This window comes from Lemur catta, chromosome 3 (assembly GCF_020740605.2).
Source record: "Lemur catta isolate mLemCat1 chromosome 3, mLemCat1.pri, whole genome shotgun sequence".
NCBI lineage: Eukaryota > Metazoa > Chordata > Mammalia > Primates > Lemuridae > Lemur > Lemur catta.
The window spans coordinates 15,603,287-15,625,231 of record NC_059130.1 but is presented as its reverse complement, the minus strand read 5'-3'; the positions used below and the strand labels follow the sequence as shown (position 1 = coordinate 15,625,231).

General features: G+C 40.5%; 1 protein-coding gene and 1 non-coding gene across 2 annotated transcripts; one reads left to right on the top strand and one right to left on the bottom strand.

Annotated features, from left to right (window-relative positions):
- Positions 1–3,043: 3,043 nt before the first annotated feature.
- On the bottom strand, positions 3,044–18,471 carry LOC123634589 (acidic mammalian chitinase-like). Its single transcript, XM_045546321.1, is given in 15 exon segments — positions 3,044–3,201; positions 3,250–3,342; positions 4,089–4,163; positions 4,166–4,232; positions 4,320–4,439; positions 4,921–5,047; positions 5,049–5,101; positions 5,398–5,521; positions 5,706–5,719; positions 5,721–5,831; positions 13,029–13,194; positions 13,844–13,900; positions 16,422–16,623; positions 17,186–17,215; positions 18,447–18,471. Coding segments are annotated over 15 exon segments (1,422 nt in total).
- A 1,410-nt stretch (positions 18,472–19,881) lies between these two features.
- LOC123636144 lies at positions 19,882–19,988 on the top strand. Its single transcript, XR_006734354.1, has one exon. It is a non-coding gene; the product is annotated as a U6 spliceosomal RNA (small nuclear RNA).
- Positions 19,989–21,945: the final 1,957 nt, after the last annotated feature.

The window sequence follows — 21,945 nt, the reverse complement described above, 5'->3', positions numbered from 1 at the left end:
TAACTTGTATAAAGTACCTTGTCCAGTGCTTGGAATACTCAACTTGTTAATTCCTATCTCACTTCATGCTCTCATTCATCTATTCATTCAAAAACTACCAATTAAACTCTCATAAAATGCCAGGCACTGTTCTAGACAGTGAGAATATAGCAGTGAACAGGAATCCTTGTCCTCTTGGAGGTGTTACTTCCAGTGGAGGAAGTAGACAATAAAAAAGGTAAATACATAAAATGAGTGATATGTCAGGTAGTGATGAGCGTCAAGGAAAAACAAAGGAAGAAGAGTAGGGAGAGGAGAAAGGGGGTTTCAATCTTAGGAAAATCCTTACTGAGAAGGTGACTTCCAGGAAAGTGCTGATGGAAGTGAGAGAGAGAGTCAAATGGAAATCTAGGGAGAGCATGTTCTTGCTTATGCAAAGGCCCTGAGGCAGTAACGTGCAGGAAATAGTTGAGAAACAGCAAGGAAGTGACATACTTGAAATGGAGTGAGTGAGGATTGTAGTGAGGTCAGAGTGGCCATGCGGGACAGCTCATGCCCACCTTCTTGCACATGGTAGGTACACAGTAAACATTTGTTTGAATGAATAATTACTATGTAAAAATAGAAGGAAAATAGGGGCACTATATTTTTAGGCTGCAGTGATTTCTGCATTCTAGAAATGGTGGCAGAATTCATCTTTGTCGGAAAATAGTGGCATTGTTAAAGGTGTTAGTTTGGGAAACCACTGTGATCTAGCCACTGGCCACTGTGTTGTTTAATGATGCCATTCCTCAAAGCCAGCAGCTGACTTCATGTCCTTTTGTCATCAAGTCCAGAGCCCCACATGCTCATGTCCTCCCTCAATGCTATTTGCCTTAGTAGTGACCTAAATAGAAAACTCCTTCCAAAAGGGCTTCCTATACTCTATTTTACTCCAGACTTCATCATTCTTTGAGTAGAAGTGTAATGACTTTCATAACAATATATAATTTTACTGACTCTGGCCTTTGCCTGCTCATTGATGACGCAAGTCCCCCACTTCTAGGTCTTCTATCTCCAACATATGTCACATAAATGCTCAAGAGTCAATTTATTAGCTACAATCACCAAGAGTGCTGTTGTCCATATGTTTTTACCCCTATTCTGTCCCCAACTCATCAATGTTGAATTGAGATCCTGTCACCACCACCCCTTCTCCACCATCACCCTCCGGTGGCTTCCTGGCTCACTTCTAACCCTGTTTCGACACCTTGTCGAAACCCTACCTGTTTCTTCCCTTTCCCCCCACCTCATGGCCACACTGACCTTCATTTATCTAATGTGCCGTGTTCATCTCCACCTGAAGGGCTTTGCACTTGCTGTACCCTCTGCTTGCAATGCGCTTTTCCCGGATCTCAAGACGGCTGGCTCTCTGTCAAGGCCCACCTCATACGGGACCTCCCCAAGAGGCCTTCCTGGACTACCCAAACTAAAGTCGTCCCTCCCTGGCCACTTTCTGTCACCATTTTCACTTTCCTCATTTCCTCATTGGCTTATTTACAATCTAACACTTCCGCCAGCAAAATATAATCCCCATGGGAGTGGAGTCTTTGTCTTATTTACCACCATGTTTTCAGTACCGAGAACATCACCGGCCACATAATAATCAACACGTGTAGTGAGTTCATGAATGGATGATGTTACCCAGAGAGTGTGTGTACCTCGTCACTGTCACAGTGCTGTCATCTCCCATGAGAACCCTGCGGTCTGTTATCGAGGGAGGCAGTAAAACATATTCATAGTAGATGCGACTCTGTAGTAGATAGTGAGCTCTGGGGCTGTCTACCTGGCTTTGGATCTGGCTCTGCAAATAACTAGCTGTGTGACAATGGGCAGGTTAACTAACTCCTCTGTGCTTCAGTTTCCTGGAGTTAATCTTATCTATCTCATAAGGTTGCTGGGAAAGCTAAATAAGAAAATACGTGTAAAATGCCTAGAACAGTTTGACACGTACTAAGCATGCCAGAAAAAAAACCAAGCCATCGTATTCTTGTTACATTAGTTAGGCTTTTATTTGCAAGTAAAAGAAACAAACTTGAGCCAGCATAAGCAGCAGAGAAGAATTCATTATATAGGGAATTTATTATATATTTACCATACGGATGTTTCAGAGAACCCAAAGGCAGAAATGCATCTGGCCTCAGGAAGGAGCTATAAGCAAGAGTTGGAAAGCCATCCATTGGTAAGTGCTCTCTCTCTGCCTTGCATCCTGGCTATCCTCTGTAGCTCTGCTTCTTGCTCTAAACCCAGGGCAACTTTTCCTTCTCCTCAATCCCTCACTACAGCTCCTGAGCTCACACATTACAGACCCAGCCACTCTGAGAGACTGACAGGCAATTTCTTTTTGTCAGTTACAAATGCTGAGGGGTGACGATCTGATTGGCCCTCTTGGGTCGGATGTTGACCCCTGTCACAGCCAAGCCAGGGGAGGGGATGATGCATACAAGCCCAGCAGCTGGTGGCCACCAGCATGTTTCAGTGACGGGAGCAGTCTCCCGAGAAAGGGATCCTGCTGGCCCATGGGCTGGGCAGACACCCTGCACAGAGTCGGCTGCCCAGCCCTTCCCCAGGCTACCAGTCCAGGAGGTGCTGGACCAGCTCTGGGTCTTCAGCAGAAGTGGAGGGAATACCCCAGCCTCCCACTCCTTAAGCCAAGCTGCACTGCCTGTGCCCCCAGGCTCATGGAACCCCTTCAGCTCCTTCCTGAGGACTATCACAGGCTGCAGACCTATCCTCTTCATATCCTTATCCCACCGCTGCACCAAACATTCAGACATTTCCTCCGTATGGCCTCCAGCCTTCACGCAGATGAATGCAGGCAGGTAGAAGGCTGTTGGCTCCCCTCTTCCTCACACACTCTCCGCTGCCATTCCACCCACATGCGGGGCTTCTGTTTTCACATCTAGAAAAGGTTTTCATTCAAGGACAGGGACACTCATGTTTTTGACTGCTGATTTTATTGCAGAACGTTAGGTAGGAGCATGATGTCCTAGCCACGGGAGACTGTTCAGAACCCAGGCCAAGCTTATGCCCAGTTGCAGCAGTCACAGCTGGAGTCGAAGACAAGCCCGGCCTGGCAGTTCTGCTGGTACGTGACTCCATTCTGGCAGTGCCATAAGGCATTTCTGTTGTTTGCCACAGGGCAGAGGCCATTGGCTTTGCCAGCACAGAATCCACTGCCCCCTGAGCTGCTTCTGGAGCTGCTGCTTCTGCTGTCACTGCCACTCCCACCGCTGCTGCCACTGCTACTCCCACTGCCACTCCCACTGCCACTACTGGGAGCAGCAGTTATTGGCTCGATGGGCTGAGCAGGGGCCGTGCAACCTGAAACACACGGCACAAAGAGCAGACTAGTGGGCTTAGTAGAGGCTCCAAGCTTCACCTAGAGGTGAAGAGAACCGGGGTGGAGGTGTGGAGGTGGATGCAGTTGGCTCTGGGTCCCTGCAACTGAGAAGCTCAGAAGGGAACACCATACTCAGGAACTAGGAAAAGCTACCATGTCAAGCCAGCCTGGCTTTCAATTTAAAAAAGGTCACTCTTCCCTTATGAAGTCTAAATCATTTGAAAACTATTTCCTAAGCACCCAGTATGTGCAAAACACTTTTCTAGGATCTGGGTATAAGAGGTGAACAAACTCTAAGAGAAAATCTGGAAACAGTTTAGGGAATTGATACATCCCCTGAATTACAGATTCGAGATATGTGAGCATTGGTGAGGGTTTCTTATTAAATCTCTCCAGGTGGGTTGAGAGAGACTTTGAATAAGGGATTCATAGAGAAGTAGATGCTTATATTGAAGGTAATAATTTCTTGAGGCTTTTCCACACCTTTAAGACTTAGCAGACTTGGAAAACCCATGCAGGTAGGTGTGGTTTTTCCATAAGAGCGTACAACTCCTGACATGGAAGTTCGGGGGTAGGAGAAGGATGCAGCACTTGTCTCTCACCTGGGCAAGAGCAGTGAGGTGAAATAGGAAGAGGCTCCCTAGGCAGTGGGGGTGGGCAGGTGTCAGAGCTGCCTTTAGAGTTGGAGAAGGAGTGTTTTTACACCTGGGCATCCCCCTGCTGTCACTCACTTGTATTCTGCAGGTGAGGGCATTCCTCAGGGTGGAGATCAGGGGGAACTTGCCCTGGTTGCAGAAAGTGCAATGAAGTCATCCAGGTCAAGGGCCCAGACCATGGCACCTCCAAAGTTGTTCTGCTTGAGCCACTGAGCCTGTTTAAAGAGAGAGGACAACAGGAGTCATTTGATTTCCTGGGAGTCAGGGCTAGGACCTCAGCGCATCTGAGGGGCTGAGCTTACCTTGATATCAAAGCTCTTGACATTGTCATAGCCAACCCACTCAGTGCCCTGATAGGCACAGGGCACATCCTGAGGGGCATCCCACACCTGAGTGGCTCCATTTTGTAGGAAGGTGCAGATCTTTAAAATATCAAGAGATTCAAATCTTTTAAATATTACTTCCATGAAAGAAAAAAACATGCTTGTCTCTGATTTTTTTGTGTGTGTGTCTCCAGTTGGGGTATTCCTCAATTTTCTAATTATAGGTTTTTATTTGCAGTAGAGTAGATCAAGTTGCTTTCCAAATACTCATATGTTGTCCCTACTCTTAGTGCTTAATTTGGGGAACCCACAGTAATAGGAGAAGTGTATTCATTTTATTCCCTATGTGCTAATGTAAATGACCTTAAAAATGTGGTCTGTTGCTTGAAGGGATATTGTACATTATTAAATACTCTTCATTTGGATTAAGTAGATGAATATGTTATGTAAACACTTTAAGCAGCTGGAGTGACCTTGTTTAAAGCAGGAAAGTAGTAGGCAGAACGAACATTCAAGAATTCAGCAGATTCTAGCCCTAAGCCTAGAATTCACAGAGCACCGTACAGCCCAAACTACCTACCTCATAGTAGGCCAAGAACCCAGACTGCCTGGTGTAGGGCCCAGCAGGACCAGTGCCAGAGGTAGGGGCATCAATTCCATGGTTGGAGGGGTTGCTCAGGGTGAAAGTGTGTCCATAGGCAGGGAATGATGAGCTTCTCGGCTGGGGCCCCATTGTCCTTCCAGTAGTCCATGACATAAGCCTGCAATGGCAGCACATTAGCTACAGGCCCCAACGGGGTGATGACCCAGTATTTAGTTATTTCAGTCTCCTGTTCTAACAGCTAAAATTGTGTGATGTTAATGACAGATGGATTAGTGTTCTTCTTCAAAACATTTTGGTGAAGTTGTAGTGAATGAGTTATGATCAGTACTTAAAAGGAAGGTTGAAGTTGTCTAAGTGAGACATTAGCAGAACTGATGTCTGTTTCGTGCCTGAATCCCCACGTGATTTGCATCGTCATCTCTGGTCTGCATTTGCATCTGTGCAGGGACTCACCACATCTAGGTAGGCATTGCTGCCAGTGTCAGTTGGGTATTTGTAGAGGGGGCTGTTCTCTCCCATGTAGCCCTCCAAGGAGACATGGAGGTCATAGGTCATGACATGGATGTAGTCCAAGTACCTGAGGTGGGGTAAAGAATTTAAAAATCATTTCTGATGGTCATTTCCCACACTTATGCAGGCAAAAGACACCACTTCCAAAGCCTCCCAAACAAGATCCTGAACAGCTGTAAGACAGAGCCAGGACAGATCTACCCTGCCTAAACGATATCTACAGAAGTTTGAGGTTAGTGTGCATCACTCACTGGGACAACTGGGGGAATCTCATAGCCAGACTGGATATTGGAGATGCCAGCAGCTACCGCAGCAGTGACCATCAGCCTGGGCTTGTTGATCTGCTTGGCCTCTTGCTCAAAAGCTTCACGCATTTCCTACAGAATAACAAAGTGTAATGGGACATGTATGAAACTGATATTGGCTCCTTAAATATAATAAATATATGTTTGTATAATGCTTTTCTTTTTTAAAGTGATTTTACATATTTTATCTTACTTTAGTCTCAAAACCTCCCAATTAAGTAGATAGGATAAATGACAGTAAGCAATTTTATAGCTATCTAATATGTACAACAGTTAGGAAATTTCACCAAAGTCCCAGAGTAAGTTAGTAGCCAAGTCATGACAAAAACACAGGTCCCAGATGACCATCAGAGCTCCACTTATAGCACCACACTCTGAAGCTATACTTGCTTTAGTACCCTACATCTAGCAGTATAGAAATTTGTTTCCATTTGTTCAATAGATGAACTACTTTATAGGACTGAATCTCATCAAATGAAATGCTAAATTGGCCAATAAGAAAGATGCTAACAGTGAGATAATAGGTTTTCATTCAAAGCTGGAGGTTAATAAACCACCTGTATTTTGTGTGACTGTAATCTCACTTGTAGTACTGGGTTTGGTTCCTTTTTTTTTTTTTTTTTTGCTGCTACATAAATTTTTATTTACCTACCTATCCCTGATAATTTTCTTTTTTTTTCTCTTTAAAATTTTTTATTTATTTATTTTTTCTATCTTTTTTTAATTTCAGCATATTATGGGAGTACAAATGTTTAGGTTACATATATTGCCTTTGCCCCCACACGAGTCAGAGTTTCAAGCATGTCCCTCCCCCAGATGGTGCACACTGCACCCCATTAGGTGTGACTATACACATCCCCCATCCCCTCCTCCCTAACTCCCACCTGCCTGACACCTAATGAATGTTACTACTATATGTGCACATAAGTGTTGATCAGTTAATACCAATTTGATGGTGAGTACATGTGGTGCTTGTTTTTCCATTCTTGTGATACTTCACTTAGTAAAATGGGCTCCAGCTCTATCCAGGATAATACAAGAGGTGCTAAATCACCATTGTTTTCTGTGGCTCAGTGGAACTCATGGTATACATATACCACTTTTTATTAATCTACTCATCTATTTATGGGCACTTGAGTTGTTTCCACATCTTCGCAATTATGAATTGTGCAGCTATAAACATTCTAGTGCAGAAGTCTTTTTTAAAGAATGTCTTTTTTTACCTTTGGGTAGATGCCCAGTAATGGGATTGCTGGATCAAATGGTAGTTCTACTTGTAGCTCTTTGAGGTATCTACATATTACTTTCCATAGAGGTTGTACTAGTTTGCAGTCTCTCACCAGCACTGTATGAGTGTTCCTATCTGTCCACATCCATGCCAATATTTATTGTTTTGGGACTTTTTGATAAAGGCCATTCTCATCTGACTGGAGTTAAGTGATATCTCATTGTGGTTTTGATTTGCATTTCCCTAATGATTAGAGATGTTGAGCATTTTTTTCATATGTTTTTTGGCCATTAGTCTACCTCCTTTTGAAAAGTTTCTGTTCATGTCCTTTGACCACTTTTTGATAGGGTTGTTTGATTTTTTCTTGCTGATTTTCCTAAGTTATATATAGATTCTAGTTATCAGCCCTTTATTGGATGTATAGCATGTGAATATTTTCTTCCATTTTGTTGGTTGTATGTTTGCTTTCATGATAGTTTCCTTGGCTATGCAGAAGCTTTTTAATTTGATCAGATCCCATTTATTTATTTTTGTTGTTGCTGTGAGTGCCTTTGGGGTCTTCTTCATAAATTCTTTGCCTAGGCCAATGTCTATAACAGTTTTCCCAACATTTTCTTCTAGAATTCTTATGGTTTCATGCCTTAGGTTTAAGTCTGTTATCCACTGTGAGCTCATTTTTGTGAGAGGTGAAAGGTGAGGATCCTGTTTTCAGTCTTGTACATGTGGCTATCCAATTTTCCCAGCACCATTTATTGAATAAGGATTCTTTCCCCCAGTGTATGTTTTTGTCTGCTTTGTCAAAGATTAGATGGCTATATGAGGATGGTTTTATATCTGGGTTCTCAGTTCTGTTCCATTGGTCTATGTCTCTGTTCTTGTGCTAGTACCATGATGTTTTAGTTACTCGGTGCTTGATACTGGTCTGTTCAGGAATTCTATTTCTTCCTGATTGAGCCTAGAGAGGCTGTGTGTTTCTAAGAATTTGTCCATTTTCTCCACATTTTCAAGTTTATGTTCATGGAGATTTTTATAGTATTCATAGATACTATGGTATCAGTTGTAATTTCTCATTTTTAATTCCTCATAGAGATTATTAGAGTCCTTTCTTTTTTGCTTCTTGTTAATCTAGCAAGAGGAATGTCAATTTTGTTTATTTTTTCAAAGAACCAACTTTTTGTTTTATTCATCTTCCTATCTTTTTTTGTTTGTTTGTTTGTTTTTGATTTTTATTTAGTTCTGCTCTGATCTTTGTTATTTCTCTCTTCTGCTGGGTTTGAGGTTGGTTTGGTCATCCTTTTCCAATTCTCCGAGATGATTTATTAGATGGCTGACTTGTTATCTTGCTGTCTTTGGATGTAGACATTTATGGATATAAATTTTCCTCTCAGGACTGCTTTAGCTGTGTCCCACAGATTTTGGTAACTTTGTCTCCTTTATCATTTAGTCCAAAGAATGTTTTGATTTCCATCTTAATTTCCTCCTTAACATAATAATTGTTCAGCAGAAGGTCATTTAGTTTCCATGACTTTGTGTAGAAATGAGAGTTTCTGTTGGAGGTGATTTCTAATTTTATTCCACTGTGGTCTGATGAGATGCACGGCATAATTTCTGGTTTTTAAAATTTTTTGAGACATGCTTTGTGGCCTGAGATATGGTCAGTCTTAGAGAATGTCCCGTGAGTTGTGAAAAATGTATATTCAGTGGTTTTGGGGTACAATGTTCTATAAATATCAGTCGGGCCCATTTGTTCTAGAGTTGTGTTTAAGTCCATTGTTTCTTTGTTTATTTTCTGTTTGGAAGATCTGTCCTGTTCTGTCAGAGGGGTGTTGAAGTCCCCAACTATTATGGTGTTGCTGTTTTTCATTTTGTTTAGATCAAGTAGGATTTGCTTTATGAATCTGGATGCACCTGAGTTAGGCGCATAAATATTTAGAATTGTTATGTCTTCTTGTTGAATTGTTCCCTTCACCATTATTAACCATCTTTGTCACTCCTTACTTTTGTTTATTTGAAGACTAAGTTATCTGAAATCAGAACTGCTATGCCAACTTTCTTTTGGCTTCTGTTTGCATGAAATATTGTTTTCCATCCCTGCACCTTGAGTCTGAATGCATCCTTGTGGGTTAGATGTGTTTCCTGAAGACAGAAGATACTTGGCTTGTGTGTATTTATCCATTCGGCCAACCTATGTCTCTTCAGTGGGCACTTTAAGCCATTCACATTTATTGAAAGAATGGATAAATGGGGTGGATTTCTGTTCATCCTGTTGAGTAGAACTTTGTTGCTTTGTTTTCTCTCTTGAGCCATTGTGGTGTCTGGCCTTTGATCTTTAGCTTTTGGATGATTTTACACTGGTGAGTGTTTATTGTGCTGATCCATGTGTAACACTGTTCTGAGTACTTCCTTCAGGAAAGGTCTTGTCTTGATGAATTCCCTCAGTCTTTGCTTGTCTGAGAAGGTCTTTATTTCTCCTTTGTATAAGAAACTTCATTTTGCAGGGTATACGATTCTAGGCTGGGCATTATTCTGTTTATAAGAGTGAGAATGGGGCCTCAGTCTCTTCTGTCTTGTAAGGTATCAGTTGAGAAGTCTACAGTTAGTCTGATGGGTTTTCCTTTGTAGGTTACCCGCTTCTTTCACCTTACAGCTTGTAGGAGGGCCTTTTTAATGTTTATTTTGGCCAGTCTGATGACTATGTGATGTGGTGTCTTCCTGTTTGCAATGAATCTTCCAAGAGTTCTTTGAGCTTCTTGCACCTGGATATCTAGATTTTTAGCAAGGCCTGGGAAATTTCCCTCCATTATATCCTCAAATACTTTATCCAACCCTTGTGTCTTCTTCACCCTCAGGGATGTCTATAATTCTCATCTTAGGCCTCTTCACACAGTTCCACATTTCTTGTAGGTTTTGCTCTTTTCTCTTATTTCTCTGCTATATCTCTGCAACTGACTTATTTAATTGAAAGGTGTTATCTTCAATCCCTGAGATTCTTTCTTCTGTTTGATCTAGCCTATTGTTGAGGCTTTCTACTGTGTTTTGTTATTCCTTGAATAAATTCTTCATTTCCAGAAGTTCTGTTTGATTTTTCTTTAATATTTCAATTTCTTTAGTGAATTTTTCATTCATTTCCTGGATTTTCTTTGTGGTTTCTTTGTGTTGGGTATCCATTTTATCTTGCATATCATTATCTTATCATCCATGTTTAGAAATTATTCTTCTATAATTTTAGTGTTCTGAATTTGGTTGATACCCATTGCTAGAGAGCACCCCTTTGGGGGTGTCCTTTCAGTTTGATTCTTCATATTTCCAGAATTCTTTTGCTGATTCCTTCCTATCTGGAGCAGCTGTTGCTTCTTATGTTTAGGTTTTCATTTAGATAATGACATGCCCAGTTTAGTCTCTGAGCCTGTAGATAGCATTTGTGGGTGAGGTTTGACCACACGCTATATGATGAGTCAGTAAATGCAGTAAAAGGGCATGCAAATTGACCTCCCTGTCAGTAGGTGGCGATTGCTGGGAGGAGCAAACTGCAGTGTTGTTTTTGGGTCCTGTAACCAAGCTGTGGTTCCTCTGGAGAGGTACTCTAGAGTCTCAGGTGGTGGGTGGGGCCCTGGGACTTCCAGGTGTGTCCTTATTCTCCACCTCAGTGGGGGCAGGTCAGGGAGTGAGGCTCGGTGAGGCTGGGTTGGGTGAACCTTCCCTCAAGCTCCGCAAATGCTTTTAGCATGGGTCAAAGGTCTGTTCTCTGCTTCTGGGCAAAGCTGCCAGGGAGGGGCTGAAATGGCCCCGCCCAGGATTACAGCCTGAGCTGGGAGCGTGGCCCTCCCATGGGAGGAGGGTTGCCTCTCAAGCACACTGCAGCCAGGACCCACTCTGATCTGTCCATGAATGCACACACAATTTAGTAGACTAGTTCACAGATATCCCTTCTGTGCCCCTGGGCAATGCGATTGAGACTGGGGTGTTTGGGATCTGGCCTGCAGGCCTGTCTCCTGGGCCCTGGAGATCAATCATTGACCCTGCTAAGATGAGGAGTGCTGATCTCAAGTCATCCATAGGGTGCCCAAGCTGGGTCAACGTCTTTCTGCCTCAGAATTTGTCCTGCTCTGCTGGAGTCACCGGGCAAACAGCATCTGGAAGGGCTGGCATGTAGGGAGCTCGCACTCTGAGTACCCCTCAGTCAGCTGCAGTGCACCAAAAGGAAAAGTCCTGCTCCCTGAAGATGCCCCCGGGTGGGTTTAGTTCGTACAGTTGCATTATTAGCATGTTCCAGAGTATGTTCCAGTGAAAAATTGCTCTGAGCATTGTCATGTGGTTATGGCTAAAGGAACTAGGCTACTTAACTGGAGAAGAGAAATTATAGGCAGGTCATTATAGCTGTCCACAGATATTGAACCCATACATTACAACTGGTGCAGTTTTAGCGTTTGTTGCTTCAGTGGTCAGAGCTAGAACCATTGACCAGAAGTTATAAATTATGACTGGAGGCATGTTTTACCTAAGAATAGAGATGTTCTTTCTGATCATTATAGCTGTTCAACCGAAAAAGTAAATTGACTTTTTACCTAGAAAGTTACTTGACACTGAAACTACTCAGAGTCTGGCTGAAAATCTGGTATATGGAGTGGTATAGAAAAGAATCTGTCTGGGGAGAGAGTAAATCTAAAAACCATCCTTAGTCCTTAGCTTTTTTCATTCCATTTACTTATTCTTGGTGATCTCTTAATCATATAACCATGCTGATTGCTTCAATACTATATATCAAGCCAAGTTCTTTGTCTTAAACTCCAGATTGATGTTCATCCAGTGTCTACTGAGCATTCCTTTAGGATGTACTACAGATACCTCACCCTCCTCATGTTCAAAAGTAAATTAATCAGTCCTTCTTTTTATTTCAAAGCTATGCTTCTTCCTGTATTTGCCATCTCACTTAATAGTACCACAATCAAACCAGTTCTCAAAATCAAAAAACTTAGAGTCCTTTCTCTTTTCCACTTCCAGTTCATCTCCAAATTCTACTGATTCTATCCTCTTGGTATCCCTTGGACCCATCCCCTTCTTTACTATGTGTTAGAGCCTTTGTTGGCTCTGTTCATCTCTTGCTTGATTTACTGCAATAACCTCCTAACCCTATTCCTGCCTCCTCCTGCTAAGCTATCTTCTTGGTCAAAGCCAACTCTTCACTATTTAAATCCTTCAAAGTTGCCCCATTGACTTGAAGGTAAAGTGCAAATTCCTTAGCATCATGTAAAAGTCCCATGTGGCTACACAATGCATCACTCACCTACTTGTTCACACATGTCTTCATTTGTGCCATTCCCATTCTCACTTAATTAGTTAACACCAGTTTCTATCAAGAGTAACCTCAAGCATCACTTTCTCTGGGGAACTGTTTTTGATCCTGCCCCAGAGCTGAATCAGATATCCCTTCTCTGTATTAGTTGTGTAATCTGCAGACCTCAATCCTGGCATTTATCAAAATGGACTATAATTATTTGTTATTTTTGAATCTTCCACCTCAGATTGTATGTTCTGTAAAGCCAAGGACTGTGTCTTATTCCTATCTTTAGCCTGATTGCTAACCCAGACACAGAGTATGGATGTGCTCAGTACTAATAGGCAGTCTCAAGTAACTGTTATTAACAGGAGCAATGGACTCTAGCCAGACTTCATGGGTAGCTATGACATCTTACAGTTGTGTGATCTTGGGGAGGTTACTTAAACTCTCTCTATACCTTAGTTTCCTTATTTGTAAAATAAAGATGACCATACTTTTAGTACCTGTCTCATAGAGTAAATGTGAAGATAAAATGAGTGATGGTTTTTAAAACAGCATATAGAGCAGTGCCTGCCACATAGCACACCTGTTGTTGTTATTAAATGTTTGTTGAATCAATGCATGATATCTAAGAATTTTTGCAATGCTAAGATTCTATAAGTCTAAGTTCGAGTTTTGTTTTACTCTAGAACCACATGATTATCCTGGGAAAGAAAGGCTTTGAATCCTCTTGGGTTAAAAAGACTGTTCCTTCCTTCCTCACCTGCACCAGGACAGTGAAGAGATGTTTGTCCTGAGACGGGCTCCCACGGGAGCCAGGGTATTCCCAGTCAAAGTCCAGCCCGTCAAACTCGTACTGGCGCAGGAATTTGATGACCGAGGCAATGAAAGTCTGGTGGTTCTCAGGAGTGGAAACCATGGCAGTGACACTGAGGGAGATCCAAAGAAGGCAGGATAAGGCCTCAGTGGTCTCAGCACCTTGGAGTAACATCAAGCACTCAAGTCCTGCCTCAGAGTCCTTCACAGGACCTACAGCCCAGATTAAGGCACGTTCCTGGTTATCTCCTATCCTTCCTTTGTAATCACTACTCTTCCTAGCCATGGTATCTTAATGTTCCCTTTATTTTGTCATCCCTCCAACTCTGATCTTTCTCCCAAGGTACCTTTGTTGCTTCAAATAGTCTCCCAAGTTCATGTACCCTCAAAAAAAATCTCCTTGTTTATTTGTATGACTTTTTCTTTCCTTTCCCTGGAAGGTAAATAGACAGAAGCTCTATAACACCCCCTGCAAGGTTTATACTCCTGAAATACTTTAAGAACAGGTTGTTTTGGAATCTCAGTAACTAACCCTTCATGGATAGGGTCCCAGAATATCCAACTAAATTGAAATATATGAAATAAATTGTGTTCTACTTAATATTGAGGTTCTGTTGTAATGATTTATTTAATTAGCATATTTGTTTAATGCACATCCTTAATTCCTTGTCTTAGATTTTGAAGTCTCAAGGGACAGTGATGACACTGGGCTAACTTGCTTTCAATAGCAAATGAGCAACAGGCTCTCCATAGAATACTTACGGGGCAGTGCCAAAGTTCCAGCCTCCAATGGCCAAGAGAGTTTTCAGCTGGCTGTTCCTGTAAAACAAAGGATAAAGAAAAGAGAAATTGCAAAATCCATGATTCCCTCTGTTGAAAATAACATTGCTCTAGTATTGGGCTTGGTCATTGACTTTGGTGTTGCCTTGATAGGGTATTCTGCAAATAATTTTCTTCCACTACTGAAAAGTTTCTTTATAAAAATTCTTCGTCTTGTTCTCATGATTAATGCATTCCGGGGTCCTTAGAGAAATCTAAATTATACAACTATTTTTTTTTCTAACAAACAATGTATTTGTAATATTTTTGATACATGGAACTTAAAATCATAATTTGCTCATTTTCTGTTCCATCTGATAAAATGGTAAATGCTGCTTGAGCATAATTACTTTCTCAACCTCCATGACAATTAACATAAATTAATTGGCTAGGAATTACACACATTCTCTGGAATAGAGGCTCTCAAACATCCATTTACTTAAGAATTAAATGCAAGGGTTGTGAGACGACAACATTAAAATTACAGGTTTACCACCCTTTCCCCAGAGATTCTGATTTAGTTAGATCAGAGCACCTACCGCCATTTTTATCAAGTTCCCCATGTGACTTTGTTGCAAGCAGTCAATGGGCTGTACTTCAAGAAACACTGCTCTAAAGTTTACCTCCTTTTAGGTATCATAACTTAAATTCTAGTAGCTGCATTTGTGATAGTGCCATTACTGATCTTAACAATCACCTGTAGCCTTCCTTATCCTAGATATGACTAAACTGAACAAATTTGTTAATTAAAAGATACCAGGAGTTTTGTTTGTTTTACACAAAAGAGAGCTCTGTTAAAATACAGGAAACCTGTCTGATTCTCAGGCTCAGTGATGCCTAATTTTTAGTATCCTCCACCTCTTGCCCCCTAATGCATATAATTAAGATGACTTGCAGTTTCCTAGGTCATAAAAAAAGACAGAGAAAGACAGAAACAGGACCAATATTTTTTGAGTATTTTCTAGCAGACAATGTGCTATGCGATCTATATCCTAGCAATTATACTTAAAGTGTAGCTCCTGTATCAGAATCATTAGCACAATCTGGGAGGAGCTTGTTGGAAATGCAGAGTCCTATCCATAAGCAAAAGAATGAAATTAGACCCTTATCTTCTACAATATACAAAATAAACTCAAAATGGATTAAAGATCTAAATGGAATACCTAAACTATAAAACTACTAGAAGAAAACATAGAGAACAGTTCCATGACATTGGTCTGGGCGAGGATTTTTTGGATCTGACCCTAAAAGCACAGTAGCAAAAGAAAAAAATCGATAAATGGGATTCCGTCAAACTAAAAAGCTGCGTGGCAAACGAAACAACAGAGTGAAGTGATAACCTATGGAATGGGAGAAAATATTTGTAAACTGTTCATCTAATAAGGAGTTAATATCCAAAATATATCACAAACTCAACTCGGTAACAATAAAACAAATAACCTGCTTAAAAAATGGGCAAAGGACCTCAATAGACATTTCTCAAAAGAAGACACACAAATCATCAACAGGTATATGAAAAATGCTCAACATCACTAATTATCAGAGAAATGCAAATCAAAACCACCATGAGACATCACCTTACTCCAGTTAGAATGACTATTATCAAAAAGACAAAAGATAACAAGTGTTAAAGGGGATGCAGAGAAAAAGGAACACTTGTATAGTGTTGATAGGAAGATAAATTAGTATAGCCATAATGGAAAACAGAATGGAGTTTCCTCAAAAAATTAAAAATAGAACTGCCATATGCTCTAGTAATTCCACTACTGAGTTTATATCCAAAGGAAATGATATCAGTATGTTGAAGAGGTATCTACACTCCCATGTTCATTACAGCATTATTCACAACAGCCAAGATAGGAGATCAGCCTGAGTGTCCATCAACAGATGAATGGATAAAGAAAATATGGTATATATACACAATGGAATACTATTCAGCCTTAAAAAAAAGAAAATTGTGTCCTTTGTGATGACATGGATGAACTTGGAGGCCATATGTTAAGTGAAATAAGCCAGGCACAGAAAGACTTACTCATAAGTAGAATCTAGAAAAGTTGAACTCATGGATGTAGAGAGTAGAATGGTGGTTGCCAGGGGCTGGAGGCACACTGGGGTTGGGGGATTAGAGAGATGTTGGTGGAAGTATACAAAATTTCAGTTAGGAGGAATAAGTTTAATGAATCTATTGTACACCATGGTGACTATAGTTAATAAGAATGTATTATATTTGAAAATTGCTAAAGAGTGGATTTTAAGGGTTATCGCTACAAAAAAGTCAATTATGTGTGTTAATGTATACGTTAATAGCTCAATTGAGCCATTCTACTATGTATACATATTTCAGAACATCATATTGTACCAATAGATATGAACAATTTGTCACTTAAAAACGAAAACAAAATGCAGAGTTTTGGTTGCCACCTCTGGTCCACTGATTCTGAACTACGTTTTAAGAAGCATTAATGTCTGGGAAGTACTGACATAGACGATACCAAATTAAATATCTCTCCCTTCCTCTTACTTGTTTTTCTGGCCATTGAAAGCTTGGTAGAGAGTCACGTCATCCCATTCGATGGTGGTGATCTCATTGTTCTTCATTCCAGCAAAGGCATAGATCAGGTGAGTGCAGAGGCAGGGGTCGATGTTGTCAGGCTCGAAGCGCCCCAGGCCTGGCCGGTACTGGGCCCAGTTGGTGAAGTAGCATGTCAGCTGGTAGGCAGAGCCTGTGGGTAGTAAGGAGAAAGGACAATGGCCTGATTTAGCATCCCCTGAAATGTGCTGTGGGTTTTGGCCCTGCCTCTGTTTCCCTCCCTGTGTCTCAGATGCCTGATGTCTGTGTGGATGTGATTGGAATGAACACTTTTGCAGATGATTCCAAAAATTCTCAGTTGGAACTCCACTGAGTTGGAGTTGGTTATTTTTAACTTTGACAAACTCATTTTGGGATCTTGAATAAGCCTAAGAGCTTTCTTAGAAAAGATGCCCAGCAGTCACATGAAGCCCAATAACTCTCAGGTGGTCATGCTGAGGAGGATAGCAGTGACAGCCAATCCAAAACAGTAGTTTCCCCCAAAATACAACACATCCGTCTGTGGAAGTAAACAATAGCTCTCCTTTTCTAGTATGGTTTATCTCTTGAAATATTTTCTTTAAAAAAGTAATACTGGCATATTAAAAAATTCACATATATTAAGAAGATAATTGAGTTATGAATAATTTATAGGCACTGAGGTTTCTGTTAGGAAAAGATTATGTCAATGATAAAATATAGAGCCCATGACTTACCCAACTGAGCATTCAGCAGAAGAGCCAGACCTAGACAGAAAGTAAAAACACATACTTTGAACCAGTTGCCTATACCCTGTAGAATCTCATTCTGAAGATTGATTTTTGGAATCAAAAATTTTGAGTGCCTTCCTATTTGCCATAGGTTGTTACAGCCTGAGTGAAACTTAGTGGTTATGCCAAAGGCTTTTCAGTGAATACAACAATAGATCTACCTTTTTTTCCCTTTGTCCAAAATGGTCATGATGCCTCTTCTTCCACCTTCCATGTCAGAAATAAATGTTACTGAATGCAGCAGCATTGGAAGCCTACTAAGGAAGATAAATTTACTGAAATTACCCCACGTTCACGCTACTCACTGACTATACATCCAGCCGTGCTTCACCTCCCTGAGCTGGCTTGAGTGCAGCCTTGCAACAGATAAGGTGTCCTCTACAGCAGGGAGTTCCGTGTCTCCTGGAGCCTTAGGAGTGTTTTTGGAACCATTTTTCAGGAGCCCTTACAGGAGGGGAGAAGAACTAGGTACTGTGAGGTGAGACTCCAGATGCCTCTCTCTGGCTTCTACCAGGGCACTTCTGGATGGGTTATTTTAAAAATTGAGCTGTAGGTTTCATTTGGAAACGTTCCAAAGCTTTAAAAAAAAAATTGTAAATGCCAGCTTTAGAGCAACTAATAAATTCTGAGTATGACTTGGCTCTAAACAACTTACTGAATCAATCTCCTTGAATGAATTTCTAACAGTGCTGTTTTATGGCACATCATCAACTCAGTAGGATGACAGAGGATAGAAGAGAAATAATTCTGAAAAGAGAACAAAGACGGCATGCATAACTCTGTCTCAGCTCCTACTGATTTTCATCCCTGAGAAAGCTAGTCCAAGGACACCCGGACTGTTACAATTGGTGTGATTTGTAAATAAGTATCACACCAATTAAAATGAGGTGGTGCAAGAAGAGGAGTGGAGAAAAAGGAACAACTGAACAAAAGATGAAAGAGTAAGACAAACAGTGGAAGAAAATGAGCCTTTCTTTTAGGACTGGGCCTGTGGGATAATGAGGACAGAAATGTTGCTAGAGTCAAGTGAGGTTAAGAGAGCAAGAGGCACATTGACGTGTATATGACAAGATTCTCTTGAAAATTTGAAATGATAGAAGAATGGAAAAGCACAGAGATGTACTATGAATACCGCTTCACAGTTGTCAGATCCTGAGGGAAAAAGAAACCAGGTAAGATAAAGGTGCTATCTCTGATTCAAACTCACCTGTGAGCAGAATAAGCTTTGCCATGGTTGCTGTCAATACTGGTCCAGCAGAGCCTAGATTTGTTTTTTATACCATCTGAGTCCCTGGTTATCACGAGGGCTTGCAAATGGAGAACATTTAACCTGGATGTGCGTGTGACTAATCAATAAATCCACAGATCTTCTCCCCTACAAGCACCACTCCTTGAACCTCCAGCCTATACCCTCCCACCGCCACCACCACCTTCCCTGCCCAATAAGGACAAAACAATGCAGTGTGTCCTAATAAGGTGGTGGAGGTCATCTCCTTGGAAAGCACCAATTTAATAGCTTTTTTGGCAGTTCTCAGGGCTGATACGCATCTGTTTAGATTCTGTGGTTAGGTTTTATGTTGTGGACATTTCGTGCCTAGCATCGAAGCATGTCTTTATTGAAAAGTAAATAATGAGAACCCTTGGAAGTTATTAGCTGTTCTTAAACCCTTTTTGTTCATGGAATTATTCATAGGTAATATGTTCAATCAGTGCCTAAGAAACTTTCCCTCTTTAGGTGCTACTTTCTGAACATTCTACTTGCACCTGTTCTTCCGAATAGCTTCAAGTCATGATTATATGATAATTTTATCTAAGAATGTATGGGTCCCAAAATATACCCTCTGAAGGTCACCAAGAACTCTCTAGTGTTCCATAGTTTCAAATTACATCCAAGAAACACTAAAAAAATTTTGTGTTGCTGATGGATAGTGATGATGTTGATGATATTGAAAAGAGTCTCTTTTCATAGAAATATTTGCAACTTGACCATTTCTAGAATTTTGTGTTTAAAATTAATTCCAGTCTACCCTTCCAAACATTATCCATTACCATTATCCTATAATCAATTTCTGCTTCAGCTAAAATTGTCTGTTCATTGTCTTCAAACATGCCTTCCATGCTTTTGCTCACACCATCCCTCCATCCCTTGCCTATAATATCTCCTTCTCCTCACTGCCTATCCCAATCTTAGTAATTCTTGAAAGTCCAGCTCAAATCCTCTCTTTGGATCTTCCTCTGAATTACTTTATGTACTCTAGCACATATTGTCTGTACTGCTTATATGGTATTGTCTTGGATAATACCTAGAATGCAGTTGGTGGAAATATAGGTGCTCATCATGGAATGTCAGCATCTTAGCAGAGTTATTGTGAGTCCAGATAGGTTGATTCATTTATCACACTTGGAAACTAAATTGTATCCATTAATTCTATGATAATTAGGTTAAGTGCTTTGTTCCACTCTTAGGACCAGAGAAAGTCTAGCAGAAGTGCTGCCAGGGAAAGTTTCAATTGTGAAAATAATAATATCAGCACCTAATATGTGCCAGAGATTGTAGTTGGTGCTTTTATCAGTTGGGCTTTGATTTTTGCAAGTGACCAAAACCAGCTCTAACAAGCACAAATCAATATATTTGAAAGACAGTGCTCGCTTCGGCAGCACATATACTAAAATTGGAATGATACAGAGAAGATTAGCATGGCCCCCACACAAGGATGACATGCAAATTTGTGAAGCATTCCATATTTAAAAAGAAAGAAAGAAAGAAAGAAAGACAGAGGAAGCTTACAGAATCATAGATAAGAATATAGAACCTGCCTCTGGTAGGTAGCTCACACTTATAATCTTAGCACTTTGGGAGACTGAGGCAGGAGGATGGCTCAAGGCCAGAGGTTAGAGAACCTGCCTCTGACATGACAGAAATCAAGTCTGTCTTGGGGGAGGGGAGTGGGAGAAAGGCTTAGGATAAATGAACTCTAGTTTATTTTCCATCCATGTATAACAGGAATCAAAGTCCTGGGAAAAGTAGTATGGTTGTGTAGCACCAGACCCTTGATTAGAGAAAAGGCAGAGCACTTGGATTTACATTTCCACCAGCACTGGTCACAAAATGAAATTCAGAAAGAATGAAGAGTGAACTCACTGAGTGACTAAAATGCAGTGAATGTTCATCAGAGGGCTGTACTTCATTATTTCATTTAACCTCTAAAGAGGATTATTACTATCACACCAATTTTGCAGATGAGGACATTGATCAACTGTGAAGCACCAGATCCAGGATTCAGTGCCAAGACTAGCTGCCTCCAGAATGGGGATTTACTACTATTTACATGGCACTGCCTCCCTGTGTTAAGTGGGCCAGTTTGTGGTCCAGGTTGAATTGGGTGAGGCATTTTGCAGAGATAGTCAGGAGAATACAGCCGGGCCCAAAAGCCAGAATTGTGTCCAAAGTCAAGGATTTTCAAAAACAAACAGAAAGGCCAGTAGCTCCAGGTTTATCCTAGTCAGCACTATCAGGTCTAGCTACCATTTATATTTTGTGAGGTATTTTTTATTGAATTTGTCATCCCTGATTCTGAATAAATGACCTGACCTGCAGATTAAAAATCCCTTCTTAATAGCTCCTTAAGAGCTCCAGGTGAGCCCCAGCAACCTTGGCTCCCATCTGAGCACTTGGGTATTAAAGAGAATTACATTACTGTCAAAGGTTTAAAATCATCAGCATTGCATATTCTTTCATGTGATTAATTTTTTCAATAAGCCAGTATTATTTTTAGTCTCTTTAAATTTTATTGTAAAATCTACCATACACAGTTTAGAGATACGTTTAAAGAAAAATATTAAATGAAAACCTCTGTTTTGTCATCTAGCTTAAAAAAGATAATATTATCATTGAATATTTCCCTATGTACTCCTCCCCAGTTAAATGTTCCTCACTCCTCTTGAGTAAGCTCTGTCCTGAATTTTGTACTATTTCCTTGCTTTATTTATAATTGTATCCTATATGTCTGTGTCTCTAAATAGTATATTCACTGGTTTTGTATTAAATTTTATAATCACTTTATTAGTTTTAATATATTCATTAGCTTTTACTTTATATAAATGAAATAATACCATATGTATTCTTCTAGTTCTTGCATTCTTAGCTCAGCATTAAGTTTCTGAGATTCATCCAATTGTTAAAAATAGCAGCTGTTCACTTATTTTCATAGCTCTATGGTATTCCATTATACAAATATGCTGCAGTTCACTTATCCTTTCTACATAGAAGAACATGTGGTTTATTTCTGTTTTTTTCCCCCTACATGCTGCTATAAGCATTCCTGTACATGTTGCTTGGTGCACATTTGCAAGAGTTTTTCCAGTGTTTACCCCTAGGAATGGCTTTGCTGGGTAAAACAGCTTATGCATATTAAAACTAAGCAATCACTTAGAGAGATGTAGGGCTATATGAAGCAAACTAAAATACAAATTATAAGTATGCCTGATGGAGAGGAAGAAAAGAGCTAAAAGCATGGAAAATTTTTTCAAGGGAATTATTGAGGAAAACTTCCTTGATGACACCAGAGATTCTGACATGCAGATACAAGGTGGTCATCGAACATTAGGAAGATTCATAGGAAATAGGACATCTCCAACCTGACCAAAGTCAAAATGAAGGAGAAAATTCTAAAGGCAGCAAGACAAAAGCAACAACTAACCTATAA